Source organism: Psittacula echo (genome assembly GCF_963264785.1).
Source record: "Psittacula echo genome assembly, chromosome: Z".
NCBI lineage: Eukaryota > Metazoa > Chordata > Aves > Psittaciformes > Psittacidae > Psittacula > Psittacula echo.
In genome coordinates, this window is record NC_137742.1 from 14710981 (window position 1) to 14737954 (window position 26974).

Consider the following 26974-nt stretch of genomic DNA (forward strand, 5'->3'; position numbering starts at 1 on the left):
CATGTGCCTTAGCATGCCTTCCAGGAGAATCTGCTCCAAGATTCTGCCACACACAGAGGTGAGACTGACTGGTCTGTAATTCCTTGGGTCATCCACTTTCCCCTTCTTGAAAATGGGAGTTATATTTCCCTTTTTCCAGTTGTCAGGAACTTCACCTGACTGCCATGATTTGTCAAATATGATGGACAGTGGCTTAGCAACTTAATTCGTCAGCTCCTTCAGGACCCGCGAATGGATTTTGTCAGGCCTCATGGACTTGTGCACGTTCAGGTTTTTAAGATGGTCTTGAACCAGATCCTCTCCTACAGTGGGCCTAAGGTCTTCATTCTCACAGTTCCTGCATCTGCCTTCCAAGTCTTGGGTGGGGTGCTCAGAGCATCTGCCAGTGAAGACTGAGGCAAAAAAGTCATTAACGACCTCAGTCTTCTCCAAATCCAGGGTAGCCAGCTCTCCTGATAGCTTCCGGAAAGGGCCCACATTGTCCCTAGTCTGTCTTTTATTTGCAGTGTACCTATAGAATCCCTTCCTGTTATCTTTCACATCCCTAGCCGAGATTAATTCTAACTGGGCCTTAGCTTTCCTAACCTGGTCCCTAGCTTCCAGGACAACATCCATGTATTCTTCCCAGGCTGCCTGTCCTTGCTTCCACCTTTTATAAGCCTCTTTTTCCTTTGAAGTTTCTTCAGCAGCTCCTTATCCATCCAAGGAGGTCTCCTGGCCATCCTGATGTACTTCCTTCTAGTTGGGACTCAATGCTCCTGAGCTTGTAGTAGGTGATCCTTGAATATCAACCAACAGTCTTGGGCCCCCCTGCCCTCTAGGGCTATATTCCATGGAACCTCACTAAGCAGGTTCCTGAAGAAGCCAAACTCTGCTCTCCTGAAGTCCAGGGCAGTGAGCTTGCTGCACGCTCTTCTCACTGTCCTGAGGAGCTCAAACTTGACCATCTCATGATTGCTACAACCAAGGCTGCCCCGGAGCATCACATTTCCACCAGCCCTTCCCTGTTGATGAGCACGAGGTCAAGCATGCCACCTCTCCTTGTTGGCTCCTCTATTATTTGCAGAAGGAAGTTGTCTTCCACACAATCGAGGAACCTCCTGGATTACTTGTGCCGGGCCGTACTGTCCCTCCAACAGATATCAGGGTAGTTGAAGTCCCCCATGAGGACAAGGGCCTGTGAGCTTGACAAGGGCTGCTCCTATCTGCCTATAGAGCACTTCATCCACAGATTCCTCTTGACCAGGAGGTCTGTAACAGATGCCCACAGTAATGTCTCCCATCACTGTTCTCCCTTTAACCTTGGCCCACAAACTCCTTGTTAACTGATCACCAGTTCCCAGACAGAGTTCCATACTCTTCAGCCTATCCCTAACATAAATAGCAACTCCCCCTCCCCGTCTGCTGAGCCTGTCTTTTCTAAAGAGCCTGTGACCCTCCATTCCAACACTACAGTCATAAGAGCCATCCCACCATGTTTCAGTGATGCCTATTATGTCATATTGCCATAGACATGCACACATCTCTAATTCCTCTTGTTTGTTCTCCATGCTACGGGAGTTTGTACAGAGGCATCTGAGCCAAGCTCCAAATGAAGCCAGCTCATTGGCTAGAGCAGCCTGAATATCTCTACATTGCTCCGAGCATTTATTATAGGTGCTGGCAACTGACTGGGTGTGTCGGGATGGAATGATGCCCCCCTCCCTCAACACATCTGGTTTAAAGCTTCCTTGACCAGTCTGGCAAGCCTCCTACCAAAACCGCTCTTCCCCTTCGTTGTCAGATCAGCTTCATCAGCCTCCAGTAGACCTGGCCTCCTAAACTGAGTCCTATGTTTCAAATACCCAAACCCCTGACTATGGCACCACTGTTCTAACCATTTATTAACCTGTCAAATCTGCCTAGCCTTTTGAAGGTCCTCCCCTTTATCCTGGGTTATTGATGAAAAGGCTATCTGAGCTTCAGACCCTCTAACCACCTCCCCCAGGGCTCTGTAGTCCTTATGTTCTCCAGGCTACTGCTATCTATATCACTAGCACCCACATGGATCACTAGAAGCGGGTAAGAGTCAGTGGGACTTACTAGACTAGGCAGCCTCTCTGCTGCATCCCTGATCCGTGCCCCTGGTAGGCAATACACCTCCCTTGAGACTGGGTCAGGCCGACAGATGGGTGCCTCTGTTCCTTTCAAAGTAGAGTCCCCTATGACTCGCCACTTTTTTCTGACAGCACCATCTTCTTTACCAGCGCATCAGCCGGTTGTTCATGTTGCGAGTGTGTTTCCTCATTAGCCCCGTGCAGAACTGCAAAGTGGTTCTGGGTGGAGACAACAGATTTAGGAGAAAGCCCCTTGCTTTTAATTGTCCTCTTCCTCCTTTTTTTGTTGGTTAATTATTTGAATTAAATACCAAGCAAAAGCACAAAAGAAGTACTATTAGAAAGTAGTTCACATGGACAGCACCGTTCTGTAGCATCAAATACTGCACATTGCAGCACTGTGCTAATTTTGTCCTACTAGGCAAATAACAGTTCTCACAGAAATATACAGCAGACCTTTAGAATTCTTCTTATAGCTTTATGCAATTAAACTGTATCCTTATTATACTAGCAATGTAATTACCTTGTGATTGTTAATATTTTCCCTTGCAGTTTGGTACCGCCTACAGTTCTCAGATAATCTTTCACGAACATGAAACATCCAGCACAATGCACACAGCTCTCTGAACCAACCTACAACACAAACATGCAATGTGGTGAGATTCTACTTAAATGAATTAAATAAAACAGCTTGAGATTTTTAGCTAGACGTAACTGACACTATCGTAATAGTAGTTCAAGACAAAAATTACTCGTTCTTGAGTTTTTAATAATGCTCTCCAGCTAGAGTGCTTTAGTTCTACTTAGTGTTCATGTTCTTTCACATCTGTCAGATCCGTAACACACACAATAATCCTTAATAGTAACTTTCAGATCAGAAGTTTTGATAACTAACATAAAACTTGGAAACAGAACATGTTTCTGCACACATTGCAGTACACTCAGGGGTGTGTACTCTCAAAAAACTCAGGAGAGTTTTTTTGCATCTGTAAATTCTCATTCTTGTGCTTTTTTTTCTTTTCAGTTCTAAATTATCCTGTTTTATTGTATACAGACCTAAAATTTTGCAGGTAGTATCATCAAACTGATGGTCTCCAGAAGCTGTAGTTCTATAGAAAACAGTGTGGAAATTGGAGTAACGAAGCAAAGTCTCCGGGAATGGACTCAGTGAAGAAAGAGATCCTTTCATTCGAATCTACACGTAACATAAAAAAATAAATAATCAAAATTGAAATAAAAATCACTTAAGATTTTGTGTATCACTATTAAACATGCAGCCTCTCAGTTATTAGCAGAATACTGCCATGATCAGTAAAATTCCCTTACACTTGCTTTCAATTTTCTTCCAATCAGTATTCTGAAAATTCATCTTAAGGAATATGTTTACTATGAGCTATGGCACAAACAATACTTTTGCTTGCACGGTACTCATGATACTCATGATTACCATGAAATACAAGAGCAACAAAATGTAAGAGTAACTGAGATCATGATTAGGAAAACAAGTTTAATCCAACATAGCCCAGGCTCCTGTCAAACAAGGCAGACTAGTTTTCCCTCTTGTTTCAGCTGGTACTTCTGATCACTCCTCTGTGCCAACATTAAGCATGTGACCATGCAATGAGCAAACAGAAGGAAGTATCTGTCAGTCAGGCCAGTTCCTGATCTATATCAGTCCATGAACACTGGTGCAGGGGAGCTGAGGGAAGGCAGACAGTCACACACACCCCCTTCTGTAGCAAGCCAACATTCTTTTAAGTGGCTGTGTAACGATGACCTAAGAAAAGCCAGAGTTTACACAAAATTTAAATTTTAATCAATGTATCCAAGTTTGGTTCTGTGCAAACAAAACAGACGAGTAGAACGAGATCTTACAATCCCATGCTCTGTGCACAAGGATTGACCACTTGGCCTGCTGAAGTGAGTATCACCTTCTCTGTTACATATTCCACCCTAAGTGAACTCTAGTTTCCTGAAAGAACTGAACAGGAACTATAAAACTAGAAGACTACATGTAAAAAACATAACATCAAAGTCCGGATGGGACTGAATGCTTCTCCAATGCAATTGGAAGCTTGTCAGTAACATCTATGACTGGTAATCAAGTTACAAAAAACAAGTTAAATGCTTACTTTTTGCATAACTTTCCTTGCCCGCTTCAGTTTTGTGATATACCACTGTGCTGCAGGGCAGGAACAATGAGCAGCCCGGAACAGCAAGATTATTCGCTGAAGAATTCCTGACACTTTCTGACGACTTTCTCTTTCAATTTTTAGAAGAATGTCATTGCAGTCTTCCTGAAAAATGCAAATTCCAAGACAAAAACAAGATCCAAAATCAGAAAGGACATACACAGTAAGAATCTAACACAAAGGCTGTGTCTGCTCCAAGAGTATTTCCATTTAGATCTTTTATGGAAAAAACACAGAGTCACTACAGCTATGGTTAAGTAAATGAATAGCCATGGAAAAAACAGACGAAAAATGAGCTGAAAGGAACTAGAATAAAGATCACTATTATTTCGTAAATACATTTAGAACCCAGGAAGATGCAAGAAACTTCCATCATGCATGCTTACTTCACTGAGAGAAGCTGGCTGAGGACAGTATAATGGTGGTGCTGGAAGATAGAGCCCATCTGGAACTAAACCATAAAATTTTCTGCTAAGTTCCTTCGCAGAATCCATCAAAAGCTGAAATGTCTCTGAGAGAATATCAGTATCTGCCATAGCAGCTGCTTTAAGTAGTTCCTGTATGGAACTATAAAAAACATCCGCATCTTCCTCTTCAAGGGGATCTATAAAATATTAAGCACAGAAAACAGTAAGTCAACTGTCTTAATACACGGCCTTCATTCTGAAATTACAAAGCTACATTTTCAGAATTTGCATTCACCTCTTACAATGTGTACAACACATCTATTTGCTTTAGGATAAGATCTCTTTATGTTGCAAAACAGTATTATTAATTTTTGCTTCTGCCATGTTAAGGGGAAAGATATTGCCTTTCTAGGTAGCAAATTTAACTTTTCAGCCATGTATCTGCTTGGCATAAAATTCTGACAAATCTTTCTCACCAAGCAGGCATAAACTAGGTATACTATTTATAATGATTAATAAAACCAACTCTTTTTATCAGTGAGCATGATTATCAAGGAAATGGCAATGTATTTGTTTGATCTCTTTTACATATTATTAATTTTTTTCCTTATCTTCTAAAAGTAGGAGAATGCTGAAATTATTCATTAATTGGACCCTGAAATTCACATCATTCTAAACTGTTCTACTTCCATTTCTACTCCTTCTGCTTGTTATAAAATATGTGCTACCAAATCTTTTCACTACTATCATACTTAAAGAGTGTTATACATAACATGTACGTATGTGTTTCTGTTTGAAATAAAAACCTTGGAAATTGGTACAAAAGAAGAGTTTACAGTGTTTGGGATATGGCTTAAAGATTGATTAACATCCACCTCCTGACAGGAACTTGAAATGTGGTTTTACCAAACACGCACACAAAAAAAGAGTAAGAAATAGAGATCATGCCAGTAAGATTTCTGTAAAATGTAAACAAGGACAGGTTGATCTAGCTAGCTGAGGGAATTACAGCTGTACGGTACTAGGTTATGTGATAAAAAGGTTATATACACACATACAAAGGAGCAGGAGACAATAGCAGGAACCTGAATAACACCTAGACCCATCCACTCACAGTAGAAAAATCAACTTATGAAAGGATCATCTCCACAAGCCCAGAGATGTACAACAGCAAATTAAGTACTCGGACAAATGGACACCCTGTCCAGGCTCTTCCCGGGAAAGCCATCATCCCCAGTGTTCACGTATGAAACGCATCAAGAAGAGGCAATGGGAATGTCTCTCTTCAGGACTTTTTGGCTTGAGGGGAGTCACTGTCAAGAAGGATACGACATGCACAGAATGCAGGGTAAGAGTTTTCTGGGATTGTAAAAGGCTCATTATGGGATCTTTAAGATAGAAAGCAAAGGTACGATATGGAGCTGTGGCAGCCTCACTTTCTTCCACTAGCCCTTGTTAGCATATGTCTATTTTCCTGGGTGAAGGGTTTTCTATTCTGTGTGTCCATGTAGAGGACTTTAAGTGCCAGCAACTGGAATGAGACCATAGATCAGAAACCCTGTGTATCTGCGATCTGCAGACTGAAGTCAGATAAAATCAACTGCCTGCAAGTGGAGTGGGATCACAGGTCAAAGTGCCCACATATCCATAGTACCAGCAACCAAAGAAAGTGAGTCTATGTAAGTGACTGCATGAGTGCTAGCAAATATCAACTCAGACCAAGTGAAGTGCCCTAGGAGCTAGGGGTGTGTGCATCTTGCTCATGCAAGACAGACCACAGGAGCTGGCAGTGACTAGAGGGACCAGCGAAGACTGGCCAACTGCCAGAGATGATAGGGAGCTCAGCTAGTGTGACTGCATGTCCCCAGGGGCAAGAAAAGGGAATCTGGATACTGGAGGGACTAAGTAGGTTGTGACCACATGCCAGAAAGACAGTGTGCACATAGGTGTGTGTGTCTGCAAGGGTGAGGCACATGGAAAGACTGAGGACTGCAGATCCAGCTACTGGGTGGACTGTATATTCAAGGCCATTTACTGTGGGGGTGAGTAGACTGTGTACGTGTGGGGAGAAAGGTATTTGCAAGAAGGTCTGTACCAGGAAATGCAGTGGGGCTGGGGCATATGTGCAGACACCAGCAACTTGACAGGCTCAGCTGCTAGCTCTAAGCCTAGCTACTGGAGGGATCCACATTGTATATTTAGGTATCCATATGCCTATACATCGATCTGTATCTTCATTCTGACTAGCAAGAGAGGGAAATGGGATGTGATTTTTGGTGCTGTTCGTACACGTGTTGAACACATCTGCAGGCACCGATCTGTAGCAACCTGTATACAGGTATAGCATATGTGCGTTTGTGTGTGTGCCTACTCGAAATACATTCAGTTTTGCTGCCTGTTGGACCTGCATGAATGGAGCTGTTGGGCTATGAGACACAACTCCCTTTCACCATTAACAGAAAAGAAAGGCAAAAATTAAACACCATCATGTAACAAATTTTAAGTATGGTGTTACTTTCCATACTGTTTATATGTTCACATTTGCTTCAGGGCATTTTTTTCTTTTGTTTTAATGAAACTTCAGTTTTCTTCCAAATTGAACATAATACCAAGACCAGTCAAATAAGGTTTTGGCTGATACGTACAAAGAAGACAAGATTGATAATACAGTCCAGTTTTTTAATTATGAAAGCCAAAACCATAATGCCTGTAAAACTGAAGTATTTTAATACATGGTAACAGTAACGTACACATTGGAAAAGATAAGGTAATTGTTTCTTTTTAAGACAGTGTATAACACAGTATATGCAGTGAAATAACATGAAAAATAAATACACCTATTTATAATTTTGCATACCTGTAAACCGCTTGTATGTAAGACATCCTGATGTTTCAGAAGTAACTGGCTGTCCTAACAAAGATTGTAACTTTTCCTGAAAAGTCTGCACTGGTGATAAGCTTAATGGCAGGTGACACTCTCTGTTTTTCAGTCTGAAAGTATAAGAAACTCTTCATTAATAACAAAGTTAAACCCATAGATAATCTAATGAAGGTCTGTTAAATCAGTATCTAAGAAAAAATAACTAACATTAACATGTTAGATCCTACTTGAGTTTGGGAATATGAACTTTTGATGCAAAGGATATGCCTTGTTACAATAAACTTCAACAAATAACATTAATAAAAAGATACAGTGTACTAAATTCCAAGCACAAATTTACCTTGAGAATTCATCAGAGTTCTGACAATATAGCTGGTAGGCCACTCCAATTGAAACAGAGAGTTTCCAGTCCCCAAGTCTGTGTGTTAACCACACAGCCTCTGGAATAAGTCCACCAATAAAGAACAAATCAAGAGCATATTCAGCTGTCCACACAGATGAAAGTTTCTGTTCCCTGACAGCTCTGGTAACCAAAGAGTGTTGCAGTGGAATAATACGAGGAGATATGTCTGTGACAAAAAAACCCCACATTTTAAAGATTAAATACATGTGCATCCTATCAGAACTATCTAGAATTCATATGTTCACCCTGCTTTTGGAGTCCCCTCTTTATTAGAGGCACATACTAAAGGGTTCATCTGCAGCAGGGAGATGCAGCTTTGCTATGGTACAACAGTGAGGTCAGAGTAGGCTGCTTAATAACGTGGGATATGCAAGCAGGTGCAAAACCCATGGGTTATTCTTACTTTAAAGATTTAATCACACTGATGGAACATTTGCAAGTATGCTACCACATGCTCAGGATATTTCAGACAGTACACTTGAGATAAAAGGCAATGCTGAGTTTTCAAAATGCTGCTTACTGCAGAAGACAAAAAGTTACAATGCATTTTTAAGAAAGAATAGTACATGATTTTTAAGTGAGTGTGTCAAGACAAACTGAAGACAAATTTACTATCTCCTTGTTTCTTGAGGTTTAGATTTGTTTTGTAAGGCTTTACTTCCTGGGTTTCCTGGAGAGGTGCTGACCAACATTAACTCTAAGGAGTTACTTGCTTCTCTTACAGTTTCTGTTTACTGTTGATGTAATGACAATTATTTAAGGAAATATTCACACTAATCGAGCTTATGCAACATGATTTTTCCAAGACTGTCTCACCATGTACATGGATCTTTGACAAATACAAGCGTTAAAATCAAGGTTACATTTTGTAGGTTTTATTTGGAAAATTGGCTGATTAAAATATCTATATTTACTATGACAGTAATATATACTAGTGCATGCTGCAGTACAGAAATGTTAGAAATAGTTCATGTATTCAAATGCATGAATACTGCAGAAAATCTAATCAAAGTAAGTTAATATGGTAGAGAAATAGCTGGCATTATAATATCAACTTACTAGTATTTACAATACTTCCAACTAACTCTTCATTCCTGTGGACAGTAAATCACTTTGACAATTAACTCTGAATCTAAAAATTTCCTAACAAGGGAAGTCTTTAAAACAGAATCTCTTGCCGAAAACAGATAAACTACCCACTGCGACAAATACTAATTCTCAAAAAAATGCTGAAAAACATGACTTAAAAGTAACATGTAGTACTTTGGTTCAACAAGAACTACTTGGTCTGATGATACAGTGTCTGATGCATTTTGGCTTCCAAAAACCACTTTCCTCTGGCTCTTCAGTTTGGGTCACACCATATCATGAATCCAATTCAACTATTCGTAAAGCACTGCTTTTCTCTCACTTTTGGGAGGATCAGAGTCAGTCAGAGCTACAACTTTAGGCAAAAGTAGTGCATGAACCACAAATTCTAATGTTACTTAATTTAGGTGAAAAACCTAAATCGTCCTTTTACCTGAATAGCAAATTCAGATCACTAAACCCAAAGCATTGGAAAAAGAACCAACCAACAAACCCATGAACTCAAGGGAAAAAAAACGTAAGTTTATATATTGAGAGGCAGTTCTGAAGGACAAAAGTCTCCAGAAGATTGCATATTCTTAAAGATGCAGGAGCAGGCCATCACATACACTGAAAGATGAGCCAACAGGGGAGAAAACCAGCCTGTCTGGACAGACAGCTCTGGCTGAAACTCAGGAAGAAAAAAGAGCTGATGACCTTTGGAAAAAGGGGCAGCCAGCTCTGGAGGGCTACAGGGATGTCATGAGGTTATGCTTGGAGAAAATCAGAAGGGCCAAAGCCCAACTAGAACTTACTCTGGCTACTGCTGTAAAAGACAATAAAAAATGTCTATATAAATAAGGTGTGCGAAGGACAACCTCCATCCTTTCTTTGATGCAGTGGAGAACAGTGACAAACACTGAGGTACTTGAAGTCTTCTTTGCCTCAGTCTTTAATAGTAAGACCAATTTTTCTCAGCGTACCCAGACACCTGAGGTAGGAGACAGGCATGGGGACCAGAATTAAGGCCCCATAATCCAAAACGAAAAGGCTAGTGAGCTGCTCCACCACTTCAGCACACAAAAGTCTCCGGAGCTGGACTGGATCCACGATGGGTACTGAGAGAGCTGGTAGAATTGCCCACTGAGCCACTTTCCAACACATATCTGCAGTCCTGGCTAACTGCAGAGGTCTCAGTTGACTGGTGGTTAACAAATGTGACACCCATCTACAAAGAAGGGATGGAAGGAGGATCCAGGGAATTATAGGGTTGTCACTCTCACCTTGGTGCAAGCAAAGGTTATGGAGCACATCTGGAGTGCTGTCACATGGCACATACAAGACAAGCAGGTGATCCGGCCCAGGCAGCATGGCCTTATAAAAGGCACTTCCTGCTTGACTAACCTCATCTCCTTCTGTGATAAAGTAAACCACTTAGTGGATGAGAGAAAGGCTGTTGATGTTGTATACTCTGACTTCAGTAAAGCCTTTGACAGCATTTTCCACAGCATCCTCCTGGAGAAACTGGCTGCTCATGGCTTGGATGGGTGAATGGTTCACCGGGTAAAAAAAACAGCTGGATGGCTGAGTCCAAAAAGTCGTGGTAAATAAAGCTGGTGGCTGGTCACAACTGGTGTTCCCCAGGGCCCAGTACTGGGGCCAGTTCTGTTTACTGTCACTATCAATGATCTGGACAAGGTTTAGTGGTGGACTTGTCAGTGCTAGGTTAACACTCGGACTTCATGTTCTTAAAAGGTTTTTCCAACCTAAATGAATCTATGATTCCATTCTATGGATGACATAATAGTTTGATGTGTGCAACTGAATTAACACCAAAAATATTTTCAATAATGAAGAGCTGCAAAACATTAATACCATACACAGGCATACACACTCCTCACCAAAAATTTACAATGAACGGTGGTGAAATAAATTACCAAGTTAAAACATAACAGACAGCATTGATATACATGAAAAAAAAAAAAAAGAGTTAAGCACAGCAAGTCAAACGGCTTTTCGAAAAAATACCTTGCTTGATGTGAAGTGGATCCAGGATGTCTACATTGTGTGGGGGAAAGATATAGAGCAGCTGATTTGTGAAATAAGCGGCCATGAATCGTGCCATGGACCGAATCACAGCCATAGCAGTTTCAGTATGAACATCTGTTACCATCCATAGTTCATGCTGAAAATACTTGGTATCTAAAAAAAACAGACATCAAATAAAAACATTATGGAAATTATTTTAATTTTGAATGCTTCTTGACAAGCTTTCAGGACTTAGCTAATTACATGTTATATTAATAAGACTTTTATACTATGTTGTTAATGACGAGAGCTGGACTTCTAGTACCTAAATTTAGATCAAAAATATTTAAATTTGGAAACATAGATATCATACTCTGACTTAGCAGAGGAAAAAAAAAAACATTCAAGCATCTGCAAAAGAAAACAAAACAAATCACATCAACTGTCAATTTAGGACTGGTGACCGATCTATCATGTTTTATCATAAGAAAAATGTTAAATCAATATAAAATGAAATCAGATAATTCAATCCTTATTTTTCTTATCCAAAGTCTTTCCTTGAGCAGATTTAAATCTAAGAACATTTAATGGGCCATGACTTCACTATTAGTTATACAATTAAAAGTTGTCTAAACACTACAAGGGCAGCTGAAAGAACATCTGAGAATCAGAAAGAGATCTTTAAAGTCACTGAAAACAGACTTCAGTCCAGTATAAAGAGAAAAGTGTGCTGCCAAATGTGGCTGTGATGGCACAGAAACTAGATACTAGATTATTCAAACAGTATCAACATACTTTATCACACTTTTATGCAATATAAACATACCAGAAAATTTTTCCACCTGACCCACTGTCAGCTGTGATCGCCTTAGAATCTCTCCTACCAGATGATCACAGAGTCCCTGAGCCTCACACAAGTTATACTGATACAGGTGGCAAAATAATATTGCAAGATAATATCTACTCTGAAGAAAAGATATTCTTTTGCCCCCTGCATTAAAAGAGAAAAAAAATTAAAATTAACAAGTACAAAGACACAGCAGGTTTGAAAATACAAGTTCCTCCCTCTCCAGAAACAAATCTATGTAAATATATACTCTGAGAAGTAGCAATCAACACCAGCTATTTTTGGAGATAGGATCCTTCTACAACCTCTAAGTTACTAGCAAGTTAATGCTCATTGACAAGTTTTACTTCTGGATATTCGGCAGTTTTCAAACAATATAGTGTATAATTGTTCCAGGAGAGCTTGAGAGCCTAGTCTTCAAAGAAGGAATGCCTAAACCACAATGAAATTGCTGAGACATCCACCATGCTTCCAGTATCCTCAATTCTGCATGAGGTACTCCTCATTATAATAACCAGCAAAAAGCACTTCTCAATGACGTATGGGAATACACTCTGGAATATCTGTTTCAAATCACCTGCTAAATCAACTCCTGCTACGAATTATTTTGTTTCTCCTTGAACACTAAAGACCTATGTTTTTACAGCTCATAAGGGAATTGATTTTTGTTATCTGCTTTTCGTTGTCTTCTTGCTCAGAAGTATATCTAGAGGCTTTCTGTACCACATACTTCATAATCATAAGAAAACTGATAATAAAACAGAAATGCACGGAATTTTACCAGGGAACAATCAGACCTACATTTTGCCTTGTCTCTACTTAAATCCCAGCTTAATTTCATACATGTGTCATTTATGTGTCTTGCCCCCTTTTTTTGAAGGGCAAAGAGTTACAAATAACTATATAAAGTGATTCTACAACTTAACGCCTCCATGCCCAAGAAAAAGAATGTATCCCTTACCTTTACCCTTGATTTCACAAAGAGATCTTTTCCAAATGTCCAGAGATTCTCTGTATGAGCCTAAAAGGAACTTCTCCTCACCTACAGAAGTCACACATATAACAAATTAAAAGTGCTACATAGTTAGTTTTACATGTGCAAACACACATGTACTTATCGCAGTATTACAGATTTATGAAAAGCACAATGAAATATGTGAGTCTTCAGCAAATTTGTGTTCTCAGAGCTAAATCTGTGTTGAACATCTGAATTAAGCTTTGAATACCCCTCCCCCACCTTTTAATTAATTGCTAAATCACTATGGGGAAAAAAAAAAAAGAGGTTATAATCACTCCTAAAAAGCTTTCAGTAACTAAGTTTGTTTGTTTAGATTAAACAAGGTTATAAACATTAAGTATACTTACAAACTCTGGCACTCAACATCTGCAATAGTTTATAATAGTTTATGTGGAAAAGCATTTCATCTTATGCTTTCATTTTTCCTATGGTGTGGAAGATATTTTTTCATTATAAAAAGTAGCTATAAAATTATTTAGCAAGTTGAATACATGTATTCTTTTTCAGTGTAAAAACACTTTCAAACAACAGGTCTGAGGACTGTTAACATTTAGAGAAATAAAATGCTATCTCTCCACCTCTATGCTTATTCCGATTTTTAATACATTGGTCAATTACCAAATACTTCGACAGAAAGATAACTGTAAAACAGTAGAGTTCCTGGGCAAAGGAGAAGGGGGGGGGGGGCGGGGGAGGAAACAACCCGACAAGCAAACCAAACCAGATAGCACTACTGCAGAAGAAAAGCCAAGGACAAATTTGACACTCTATCCTGCTTATCAGCAGCTAGCCAGTGCAGGTATTGGCTGGCCCATCAGCATACGTGTTACTCTAGCTCATCCATAAACCATACTGTACCTATTTGGCAAACTGAATGTAAACAAAGAACATAACGAATGGGTAGAAAGCTCCACGTATTTTTAGGATGAATGAAAGAGACATAAATCAGCTAATGTATGCAGTGATGTAGAAAGAGAAGATAAAAGTAGCGTTTAATAGAGAGAGATCAAGAATACGGAGAGGAAACAATTTCTGTGGGAGACATAAATAGGAAGCAAGGCTTATTAGTGTCAAAGGGGAAAGCAAGACAGAGCATAGGACAGTTAAGTGTAGGAAATTAGGCTACAACCATGCATCATCTGCAAAATAAAGATACTGGATTAAGTCTAGTACATTGTTATGCTAAATTAGATGCTTAGTTGAGACTGACTACATTCACATACATGACATGCACATGCCAGTGGTGATTACATGATGTGGACAGGACTTCTGCACATAACTTCAGGAAGAGATATGTTGTATTGCCCATCTACTTCAGAGGAAATAACACAGTACAAGAGATCAGAATTCAGATCCTGTGTTCAGATTCTCTAGGGCATGATTCAAAGCAAACTAAAGTCACTACAGTCTTCTTATTCAGCTCAAGATTATAATACAATCCACAGGTGTACTAGGACATGAAGTACAGAGAGAGAGTTTCAATCAGAATTTGAAGAAAAGTCCGACTCGTAACTTTTCTTAAATCTGGTGGTTATTGATTGTCCTTAAGTTTGACCTGATTTTCCTATTATTCAGTTAACCATGAGACTACCTAATACCTGTAGTTCTTTCCAAAGTACTAACCAGCTATGGAATTAATCTTCAGATGTTGTTCTAAGGTCACTCCTGAAGACTGAAGGGTGGCTTGTATATGACTTAAAAGCAATGAGGCAACAGACTCCTCTTCTACATTCTTGTTTACTTTTCTCTTCAGCTGCACCTGATACCAAACCACTTTCTTATACAATAATCGCCATAGAACAATCAACCTGTAGTTAAGAAAATCATGAAAAATTAACAGTTACTTATATAGTTTTTTTTTTATTTTCTTATGTTCTGCATTATGTATCTCAAAACTAAATTTTATTTTACAGTAGTAATAACTTTTTTGATTTCAATGAGGAGGAAAAAACAAAACACTTTCTGCCTCGGTTTTTTTGTTTTTTGACCAACAAACACTGATTCTCCTGAACTTGCGTAAAAGCAGCAATCTATGTCAAGCACTGAAACACACCCAAAAATAACCCCTTGCTATCTAAAATGTGGGGAAATTAAATAACCTAAATAAACCTCAAAACACATATCAGTGTCTTTACAAACAAGACTGATTAAAAATACACTGAAAGCATAACACAGAAAAGCAAAGACAGAGAAATAAAAAACTGCAGAGTGTGTTTTTAGGGCTCGCAAGTCCCTGATGCCCAGCACAATGCTATTAGATGTACCAGCTTAGATATGTAATAAGTTTACCAATACAAGCAAATATACATTGCCAGGGACTTGAAAAAGCTCACACAAAACTGCAACGCATCTGCAGCTTCTTCTCTAGCATTACTGCTTTCATTATTTATACACACATACTCAAATCAAATTCACAGCGCTCAGTACCTGATGCACAATTAATCTAAAGTGTGGATTATCTTCTCAGAGAACACTGAAATTTGCCTATCAAATTCGCAATGAGCACAGTATTTTAAGCTTATTAAAGAAATAAATGTTACTGCAGTAAGATTAAATTTGTGAGTTTCTTCTCACACATTTAGGTTCTCAAGGTTCTCAATCTTCTTAGATTCTCAATCTCTGGAAAGGAACAGCTTGCTACTACGTTAACACACTTGGATTAATCTGAGTTCTGCAGCAGAAAAACACACCAGTGATACTAACGCATTTTCCAAATAGTTGGATAGCACACTTCAGTCTCATCTTCTTTCAACTTTATGTATCTGCAAAGAAGAAATATCTCTGCTGATTTAATAAAGGTTCCACACAGTAGGGTTTTTCTTTTTGCTCCAGGACTCCATATCCATAATCAAAAGCAAACTTTGCTGTCTAAACTGACATTCTAGATATATTGCATATGAGCAGCCTCTTGGGTCCACAGAGTTTGGAACTTCTACATGGGAAAAAGCAGAATGAGCAAGAGGCAGTAAAAGCTTTTAAAACTTAATACCTGGATTGAAACTGCACTACCACACCAGGTGTGAGCTGTTAATCCACCAATTATCTCTGGACTGATGGGCAGTAATTAGTTAAATCAACATAACAACTATATTCAACCATAGACCTAAACCCTAATCTGCATGCTTTAGTAGATTACCACACTTTTTCAATAGAGTATGATACAGAAAAGAAACAAAAGGATGTTGTAATTACTATACTATTGAAAAATAAAAATGTTGTTCCAACATAAAGAATCACAGAATCATTTAGGCTGGAAAGAACCTCCTATATCATTGAGTCCAACCATTAACAAACCCTTGCCAAGTGCATCACTAAACCATGTCCCTAAGTACCACATCTACATGTCTTTAAATACCTCCAGGGATGGTGACTTCATTACTTCCCTGGGAAGCATGTTTCAGTGCTTGACAGCCCTTCCCATGGAGAAATGTTTCATAATATCCAATCTAAACCTTCCCTGGTGCAGCCTGGGGCCGTTACTTCTTGTCCTATCACTTGTCACTTGGAGAAAACATCAACCCCCATGTCACTCAACCTCCCTTCAGGTAGCTGTAGAGAGCAATAAGGTCCCCCAAACCTCTTTTTCTCCACACAAAACAAGCCCAATTCCCTCAGCCGTTCCTCATCACACTTGTGCTCCAGACCCTTCACCAGCTTTGTTGCCCTCCTCCGGACCTGCTCCAGCATCTGAATGTCTCTCTTATAGAGGGGCCCAGAACTGAACACAGGATTCGTGGTGCAGCCTCATCAGTGCCCAGTGCAGGGGGATGATCACTACCCTGGCCCTGCTGCCACACTTGCTGATATAACCAGGATAACAGTGGCCTTCTTGGCTGCCTGGGCACAAGCTGGCCCATATTCAGCTCTGTCAACCAGCATGCCCAAGTCCTTTTCCGTCGAGCAGCTTCCACCCACTCTTCCCCAAGCCTGTAGCGCTGCACAGCATTGTTGTGGCCCAAGTGCAGGACCTACCACTGATCCTTTTTGAGCCTCATACAACTGACCTTGGCCCATTGATGCAACCAGTCCAGGTCAGTCCATACAGCCTTCCTACCCTGCAGCACATCAACACTCTCACCCGACGTGGTGTGTCGCCCACAAACTGACTGAGGGGGTGCACTCAATCCCCTCATCCAGATCATTGATAAAAATAATATGCAGAACTGACCCGAATCCTGAGTCCAGAGGGACACCAGCGATCAGTCACCAACTAGATGTTACACCATTCATCACCACTCTTTGCGCTCGGCCACACAGCCAGTCTTTTACCCAGCAAACTGTACACACATCCAAGCCATGAGCAGCCAGTTTCTCCAGGAGAATGCTGTGAGAAACGCTGTCAGAGGCTTTACTGAGGTCTGGGTACACAACATCCACAGCCTTTCTCTCATCCACTAAGTGGTCCACCTTGTCACAAAAGGAGGTGAGGTTAGTCAAGCAGCATGTGCCTTTTATAAAGCCATGCTGCCTGGGACGGATCACCTGCTTGTCCTGTGCACTTTTTTTCCCCACACAAAGATCATTCATACCTTTTTTCTGTTTTTGCGTCATAGTTTACTGCTCGAGGAGGCTCTCTAAGCAGAGATTTCAGTGAGCTGAATTGCTGGGTAGTACTCTCATCAAGAACTAGGAAAACAGGCACAGTGAGGGAGTCAAGTTCTATGAGACTATTACCATGTGGAGATAAAAAAAAATTCTCATACTGTAGTATGCACACATTACTTAAAGTGTGAGAAACCATTTTCAAAAGACAGAAACATGCCAGAAGGTTTTTTGAGAACAACTGATCTTGTTGCTGTATAAGCATCAGTTTTAAAGTTTGTAGTGTCAGCTTTGCCACATGATGAGTTGGACTGGCTCTTGAATGCCAGCATAAGATTGTTAAAAACTGCTGAAAATATTTTAGGACACAATGTATCCAGTGAGTATTCTCTGCAGACTTGTTTAAAGATGCATCCTGGTTTAGCAGAGAGCATTTCACGAACTGAAGAATGTTGAAAAAATGGATAATGCAATTCACTATGTAGTTCAGCATCTTATCTTTCTCTTCTACATTTTTTGAAATCCCTATCTGCCATGCAGCAAGAAGGTTTCTCTGAATGGAATATAGTTCCACTGGTAACTTATCTTTCTCTTCAGTATCATCTCTTGCATGGATAGTATCAAACACTGATGCAAATTGTAAGTGGTCTTGATCAGCTTTACTAACAAATGAATGGATTCTTTGGCTATAGAAGCTGGAAGGGCTATTGCAAAACTGCTTTTCATCATCCGATTCTTCTTCATAATCCTAAATAAGACAAAAAAAAACAAACAACAAAACAAAAAAACCAAAACCAACAGTTTAATTCAAGTCTATTGAGATCAAGCTTAGTCCGCGAGCATCACCACTAGTCAGTCTCATAAATATAATCTTTATTCTTAATTAACTGCTTAATTGCTAGTAAATTTCATTCACAGCAGTTTCATCTAGATCTCGAACTAAATGTGGCTATTTGGAATAGCAGTGCAGAAAGAAATGGAATTATCTAACAGCAACAACAAAATTACAAACACAGCAGTAGTTTTTATACCAGGAAGGGAAACCCTGCCTTTTATTAAGCACAGACCATGAAGAAGAGAGCAGCCCTGCGGAGAAGGACTTGGGGGTGTTGGTCGATGAAAAAATGAACATGAGCCGGCAGTGTGCACTCGCAGACCAGAAAGCCAACCATATCGTGGGCTGCATCAAAAGGAGAGTGACCAGCAGGTCCAAGGAGGTGATCCTCCCATCTACTCTGCTCTCGTGAGACCTCACTTGCAGTATTGTGTGCAGTTCTGGTGTCCTCAACATAAAAAGGACATGGAACTGTTGGAACAAGTCCAGAGGAGGGCCACGAGGATGATCAGGGGACTGGAGCACCTCCCATATGAAGACAGGCTGAGAAAGTTGGGGCTGTTCAGCCTGGAGAAGAGAAGGCTGCGTGGAGACCTCATAGCAGCCTTCCAGTATCTGAAGGGGGCCTACAAGGATGCTGGGGATGGACTATTCATTAGGGACTGTAGTGACAGGACAAGGAGTAACGGGTTCAAACTTAAACAGGGGAAGTTTAGATTGGATATAAGGAAGAAATTCTTTACTGTTAGGTTGGTGAGGCACTGGAATGAGTTGCCCAGGGAGCTTGTGAATGCTTCATCCTTGGCAGTGTTCAAGGCCAGGTTGGATGAGGCCTTGGGTGACATGGTTTAGTGTGAGGTGTTCCTGCCCATGGCAGGGGGGTTGGAACTAGATGATCTTAGGGTCCTTTCCAACCCTAACTATTCTATGATTCTATGATAGATCTAAAGTCCATTCAACGAAACCTCAGAAATGTCAATGAACAAATCAAAACCTGGAAGCAAGAAAAAGCGTTGGGAAAGGCTGCACAGTGACTTTGATCACAGAAGCCAGAAATGGGAAAGCTGGGGCTATTCAGCCTGGAGAAGAGAAGGCTGCGTGGAGACCTCATAGCAGCCTTCCAGTATCTGAAGGGGGCCTACAAGGATGCTGGAGAGGGACTCTTCACTAGGGATTGTAGTGATAGGACAAGGGGTAACAGGTTAAAACTTAAACAGGGGAAGTTTAGATTGGATATAAGGAAGAAGTTCTTTACTGTGAGGGTGGTGAGGCACAGGAACAGGCTGTCCAAGGAAGTTTTGAATGCTTCATCCCTGGTGGTGTTCAATGCCAGGTTGGACAGAACCTTGAGCGACATGATCTAGTGTGAGGTGTCCCTGCCCATTGCAGGGGGTGGGAGCTAGATAATCTTAAGGTCCTTTCCAACCCAAATCATTCTATGATTTTATGAAATTATGGAACTGATGGAAGAATCCTCTAAAAATTGAGGATTAATATCTTATTTACTAAGGATAGTAATATCGTAGTTATTATTATACTTCAGAGCCTGAGTATATTTAGTGGTGTAATGTTACATTTTATTATAAAGTGAAGTTAAAGTATGAAACAATAATCTCATGTACAAGTAGATTAGAACATATTTTTCAAAAAGTTAACACACTAAGAGTAATAATGTTTGAAAAGGAAAAAATCAAGTTTCAGTTGAGAACAAATAACATCTCTTTAAAAAGATGAGAATTTTAACCAATACTGAATTAGTTCAAATATACCTAGTAAGAGAAAATATATTTGGAAAAAAAAAAAAAGAAAAAAAAAATCTTTTACGTTTTGAATCATTCAAAATCAAATCATATCATCTGCATAGCTTTAAGTAGAAAAATGCTATTAAATACCAGTAAATCCATGGTTTTGTCTCTAATTTCTGCTGTGTCCTCTTCAAGGAATTTCGGAATGGTGGAAAAGACGGAACTTCGGCTTTGAGCATGTTTCAAAAGACTAGCTTTTAGCGACAACAATGGTCGTAAACACAGCGGTCTCCCTTTAGACTAAAAGAAACACCACCACCACAAAACATTATTACCTGTCTCTAGCAAGATCAAACCAAATACTTCCTACACAATACAAGGAAATTGATCTCTTCTGTAAAAAACTTCAGTTTAAAAGTCCCAGACAGAAAGAGAGAACAGATCAGCAGGCATATGTTGCACAGAAACAATCATTTGACCATGCTTCAGGAAGGCAGAATTTTCTCAACACCAGACAACTTAACTCTCTTTCATGCTGAAAGAATCTGCTTTCTTGACCACTGAAATGACCTTAAAATTTTGTCAGTATGTAGGACTTTCTTGCCTTCTTACTAGTAACATGTCTTTTAAGTTGTCAAACCTTTGCCCGCTCCTCTAGCTTATGCATGAATACCATCATAACTCCCTTCTCCAAAAATCCAAATAACAACCTGAATAGGAAAGGAAGTTGTATTCCATCAGCAAATGAAAAAAAATCTGAATTTAGTATCTATTAGGTCTTATGTGGTCGCCAACAGTTGCAGGACCTCTTTTTCCAAAGGTTTCCCTTCTGTCAGACTTACATCAACTTGAAGAGACAGAAAAATAAGAAACAAATGTTTTAAGCAAGTCCTCAACTGAGGACCTAGTGGACACATGCACAGAGCACCACTGTGGGAGTGTTGCTGATCACACTAAAACAGCAGCAGCCTAAGATAAGTTTTATAGAATCCTTTCTGAATCATTCTGAAAGGATAAGTTAGTCAGAGTAGCATAATACCTGTTAGTGCTCTGAACCAACTCTATAGATACAGAAATACCAATTTCTTTTACAGTTACAGAAAGAACATTTAGTGACAGGTAACACTGACCCCTTTACTACATTTTACTTAAATGTCATCCAAACAAAGGAATAAAATTTCCGGAAAAAGACGTGTATTCATTGTTTTCCAGATCAACACTATTCTCAAAACAACTTTATAATTAAAAGGAATTCATACAAATATCAAAGTACACTAAATTGAGGTACTCAGTTTAAAAAATTCCACATTTTCATACTTTTTTTTTTTCAGAAAACCGCCAAAATAATTCATAACTGTACCTTGGAGTTCAGCAAATTCCAACGGATACTTTCAAGCCGTTGGGTTGAATCAAGCAAAAGAGTTCTTATGAATCCTGACGGTGAAAGGTTGTTAGGAAATCTAAGCACTGTTATCATGTATCCATCAGAGACAATGAGATAGGGTAATCTTGAATGGGAAGCAACCGAAAATCTCTGCCTCATAAGGTCACTTTCAGAAGCTGAAGAACCAACAGACTGGCTAGAGTCTTGACAGAAAGAGTGTTGCTGTCTAAAATAAAGATATATCAGCATTTAAGCAACTATCACATATATAATAATCATTAACAGATTAGAGAAAAAAATAACATATGAAAGTTTAATACCACTCACATTAGTGTCCTTATAGGTCCATTCAGAATTCTAAAGCATCATCTATGTTTTTTAGGATTAGCACTGCAAATAACACTATTTATGCTTGCAAGATGCCAGTATTTTGCTGAGTTGCAACTTTTTTAATTTAAAGAAAAATAAAAATGGCTTTTACTATTCTCATCTTCATTAACAAGTATTATACATATTTTTCACAATTTGACTTCAAATTTCTATATCACACTTTCAACCTAGCTTCTAGTGTCTATGACAATGCTTGAAGATGGAATTTTAATCAGATGTTAAAAGTCAGGTATGAAAAAGAAAAAGACCCTATCAAGTTCTGAATCTCAGTATTTCAGAATCATTTCAGACATTCCACGGAAAAATTCTGTATCAACACACAAGTCTTCTCTTACAAAAGAGGGCTTACAAAGCCTATTCTTACAAAGAAATCACTCCTTACTGAGATCCAGAAATCTGTGTTGTGCATGTAGCCCCATAATACTCTGACATAATGTTACTGGGTTTGGGGTTTTTTATTATTTCTTAATATTCCAAAATTTAGTAGATAAGGTGAAAAAAGTAGCTACGTACATTCAATAAATAACTGTAATTGAGGTATTTTAAGGTATTTTAGTATTTGATTTTTCAACCAGTGTAAGAAGGTATTAGGTTGCTTTGAATGTTTTCATCAGATGTCAACATTTATATACTACCCAGCTTTAGTCACTCAGAACTAATAGGATAAAAAAAAATTAAAGTTTCGATTTTGTTTTGTTTCTTCTAACTATTCAAACTATTTTACTTTTTGTAACTTTGAATTGATGCTAGAAAGTGTTAGAGATCCTTCTATTTCCCCATGCATCCAGTAGCATAATTTCAAAACTTAGATCTGTAGTACCCCCACAAAAAACACTAAAAAAGCTAACTAGCTTTTGTCATACAAATATGGTATTTATAAGACATATAACTATGACAGAAAGTTCTGTAAGTAAACTCAAATAGTGAGCAGAGAAATGCCACTGGATTAAAATAAATCTCCACTTTCAGTAATTTTGTAAGTTCAATTTCTTCTTATATCATAAAATCATGTCATTTTTAGTTACTACTAAATTCAAATACTTCTAAAAATCAAATCACTTCATGTATACTTAGTGTCATAATGCCAATATTCATCAAAACAAACTCATCATAACAAACAGAAAGAACTATGAATGAGAACAGATATTGAGAAGGCACATGAAAAGCAGAAAAGTGAATCTGAGATAGGAGGTTTATGCGAAATTGTGAAAAAATACTAGTAAGATATGATAATATGACAAAAATGTATAAACATTTTCAAATCCTTTTACCTGTATGTTATTAGTGGATGAAATGGAATAAACTCTGCTGGTCCAAACTCTACAGAGCAGCCAGAAGTAATCAAGGTCAGCAATTCACCCATGCATGTCAATAAAATCAAAGATCCACGTTTTAACATGCAAGCCAAGAAAAGGCTATCAGGAGTCCAACTCATATCACCAACCCAGTAAGATCTAAATTGGGCAAGAAAAAAAAACGCTTTTCTCTGTCAAATTTCTGTATCAAAATGTTAAGTTAAAAAAAAAAAATTAAAAAAATCCACAACAGCAGCAAAACCAACATCAGTTACTGACCTGATAAACTTGGATGGAACCATGCTATTCTTGCTACTACAACCTTTAAGGCTACCCGAAACAGTTACAAAATTCAACGTGTTTAAAAACAAAATCTGAGTTGCCTAGAAAGAAAAAGTAAAGAAAATATACATTTGTATCAAACTGTCACTGTTGCAAGAAACAATTTCTACTAGCAGTACATTTTATGTACTGGAAGTATTATTATATATGAAAGTGATATGACATTTTGATATTTCTTACTAATTAGAGTACTTATTAATTTCTATGCCTATTTCTACATTTAATGTATACGCAATATATAAATCAATATGCTTTTTAACATAGCTTTTTCTAAAACCCTCAAAACAATATAAGATCAGTCTTTTCCAGTTTTGCCTATAAATAAAACCTGGAGCTTTGAAGGACTGCATCATCTCATCCTAGTAGACTAAGTAAGTTGGCCTATATGCCCTCCCTGTCACCATTAGCACTAAAAACAACATTAAGATTTGGTCTCCAAGATGTTAGAAGGAATAACAATATGAAGTGGGAATACAACCTCCAAGACATGTTAATCATGCCTCAGCCTAGGAATCATCTCAAATCTTTGCAGATAAAATGCAGTATCTGAAGCTAATCCATTACTGTATTTCCTGGAGACTGGAAATGTCAGAGGGTCTTATACGAGTTTCTTAACAACAGCATTTAAAATATTGCAGGTTGTTGCAGAATATTTTAGCTATGGATCATCAATATGAATATAATCACATGTATCAATAGGAATGCTGAAAAATCATTCCTACAAATGTGTTATTAAATCCCTGTTACCATTTCATTTAAACTGAACTACTGGCCTAAATGATGTTCTGTCTATCACTCATATACCTTTGGATCGGTTTGATTAACAGCTACTGCAAGTAGAAGTCCATCTCTTGCAAACGCACACAGCAAAGCTCCTCTTGACTTTACAGACACACACTGAGGAACCAAATTCAGAAGCGAACAAGTCTGTTGTACCCAGTGGACCTGGTATGGCAAAGAACTGAGTACCAAAGCAAAGACAAGATGTTACTCTGTTATGCTTAATGAGATCACTGATATATAGAAAAACAAACCCAAACATGCAAGACAAAAACACATAAAGCATGAACAACTAAAAAAGAAAAATTATATATGCATATGTTTCTTCAGAAGTCCTATAAATGAAAAATAATTTATATTTACACAAGTTTAAAAATTATGTCTGAGCGCTGAGAATTATTTTTATGGGATGGGAATTTGAGCTATATGTATAGAACACGCAAATAAATATAGATGCATGCCATATAATTAAGGTGCTTGCATTCTAGCCAAGAACAGCTTCCTCAGACAGTATAACATCCTCCAACAGAGGAGTTCAGAATTCAAAAATGAAAATCAACAGTATGCTGCATTGAACAAAGAAGCTGTGGATACCCCATCATTAAAGTGTGCAAAGTGAGGCTGTATTTGCCTTCCACTAAACAGACCTAGTGGAAGTTGTTCTCGCCTATGGCAGAGGGGTGGGAATTAGATGATCATTAGAGCTCCCTTCCAACCCAAACCATCCCAAGAACCTAGAAAGATTCTTAATATGGTAGAAAACACAAGAAAGACTCCATTTGGAAGCATGCCTGGCAAACTCCTGGAGCAGATTCTCCTGGAAGGCATGCTAAGGCACATGAAAAACAAGGTGCTTGGTGACAGCCAGCATGGCTTCACTAAGGAGAAATCCTGCCTGACCCATTTGGTGGCTTTCTACAATGGGGCTATGGTACTGATGGACAGGGGCAGAGCAGTTGACGTCATCTACCAGAACTTGTGCAAAGCGTTCGACACTGTCCCACATGACATCCTTGTCTCTAAATTGGAGAGACATCAATTTGATGGGTGGACCACTGGGTGGATAAAGAACCGGCTGGATGGCCGCACGCAAAGAGTTGTGGTCAATGGCTCAATGTCCGGCTGGAGACCGGTAATGAGTGGTGTCCCTCAGGGATTGGTGTTGGGACCGGTCTTGTTCAACATCTTTGTCGGTGACATGGACAGTGGGATTGAGTGCACCCTCAGCAAGTTTGCCGATGACACCAAGCTGTGTGGTTCGGTTGATACGCTGGAGGGAAGGGATGCCATCCAGAGGGACCTCGACATGCTTGTGAGGTGGGCTGATGCCAACCTTACAAAGTTTAACCATGACAAGTGCAAGGTCCTACACCTGGGTCGGAGCAATCCCAGGCACAGATACAAGTTGGGCAAAGAAGAGATTCAGAGCAGCCCTGCAGAGAAGGACTTAGGGGTGTTGGCCAATGAAAAAATGAACATGAGCTGGCTTCAGTGTGCACTGGCAGCCCAGAAAGCCAACCATATCCTGGGCTGCATCAAAAGGAGCGTGACCAGCAGGTCCAAGGAGGTGATCCTCCCCTCTACTCTGCTCTCGTGAGACCTCACTTGGAGTACTGTGTGCAGTTCTGGTGTCCTCAACACCAATAAAAAGGACATGGAACTGTTGGAACAAGTCCAGAGGAGGGCCATGAGGATGATCAGGGGACTCGAGCACCTCCCGTATGGAGACAGGCTGAGAAAGTTGGGGCTGTTCAGCCTGGAGAAGAGAAGGCTGCGTGGAGACCTCATAGCAGCCTTCCAGTATCTGAAGGGGGCCTACAAGGATGCTGGGGAGGGACTTTTCATTAGGGACTGTAGTGACAGAACAAGGGGTAACGGGTTCAAACTTAAACAAGGGAAGTTTGGATTGGATATAAGGAAGAAATTCTTTACTGTTAGGGTGGTGAGGCACTGGAATGGGTTGCCCAGGGGGGTTGTGAATGCTCCATCCTTGGCAGTGTTCAAGGCCAGGCTGGATGAGGCCTTGGGTGGCATGATTTAGTGTGGGGTGTCCCTGCGCATTGGCAGGGGGGCTGGAACTAGATGATCTTAAGGTCCTTTGCAACCCTAACTATTCTATGATTCTATGATTCTATTTCAAGTGTAATTGTATCTCATTCAGGAAGAAGAATGGACTATACGTGGAATGGACTCAGGATTATTGTTCAATTACATTTTTAAGGGGTCGTATCAGTTCAACTATTTCACTATATGGTCTCAGCCCAGATAAAAAAAAAGACACATATTCTTGTCTAGGCAGACATGATGAAAAGGGGAACAGGAAACAAATAAAATCCCAACTCGATAGCACTTCATAACAAAAATCTTCCTCAAGCTAATTAACTTCCAATATCTTTGAACTTACCTAACATACTTAAAGCTATTTTCATGCCATCGAATAATGGAAAATGTGAGTACCAGATGTTCTCCAGAGTAGAACACAAATGAGCACAAACAGCAATCACCCAGAATCTGTGGAAAAAAAAAAACCAAACACAACAATACAACCAAAAACCAGAACAAAACAAAAAACCTGGTAACACACAATTTTGTCTGGAATTGTTTACATATTTAGATAATTTGCTATTACAATTCAGATTAAATAACAATGCCATTCAGAAATATAAAGGTTTTCAAGAATATTTCTAGGCCAGATAAACTTTTGTCTGATGCAGTACAGCT

At 39.3% G+C, this 26974-nt stretch overlaps 1 protein-coding gene across 1 annotated transcript in view; it reads right to left on the reverse strand.

The window, feature by feature from the left end:
* CPLANE1 (ciliogenesis and planar polarity effector complex subunit 1) overlaps nucleotides 1-26974 on the reverse strand; it is a 64397-nt gene that overhangs the window by 34731 nt on the left and 2692 nt on the right. Inside the window, exons 5-21 of the mRNA XM_080637536.1 lie at nucleotides 26658-26764; nucleotides 24278-24434; nucleotides 23411-23514; nucleotides 23108-23290; nucleotides 21423-21672; nucleotides 20210-20362; nucleotides 17470-18230; nucleotides 14564-14748; nucleotides 12884-12964; nucleotides 11902-12066; nucleotides 11076-11249; nucleotides 7917-8145; nucleotides 7553-7686; nucleotides 4675-4892; nucleotides 4229-4393; nucleotides 3153-3291; nucleotides 2620-2729 (exon numbers count right to left, since the gene is read on the reverse strand). Of these exons, the coding sequence (XP_080493662.1) occupies nucleotides 2620-2729; nucleotides 3153-3291; nucleotides 4229-4393; nucleotides 4675-4892; nucleotides 7553-7686; nucleotides 7917-8145; nucleotides 11076-11249; nucleotides 11902-12066; nucleotides 12884-12964; nucleotides 14564-14748; nucleotides 17470-18230; nucleotides 20210-20362; nucleotides 21423-21672; nucleotides 23108-23290; nucleotides 23411-23514; nucleotides 24278-24434; nucleotides 26658-26764 (3315 nt within the window). The remainder of the gene's footprint in view (nucleotides 1-2619; nucleotides 2730-3152; nucleotides 3292-4228; nucleotides 4394-4674; nucleotides 4893-7552; nucleotides 7687-7916; nucleotides 8146-11075; nucleotides 11250-11901; nucleotides 12067-12883; nucleotides 12965-14563; nucleotides 14749-17469; nucleotides 18231-20209; nucleotides 20363-21422; nucleotides 21673-23107; nucleotides 23291-23410; nucleotides 23515-24277; nucleotides 24435-26657; nucleotides 26765-26974) is intronic.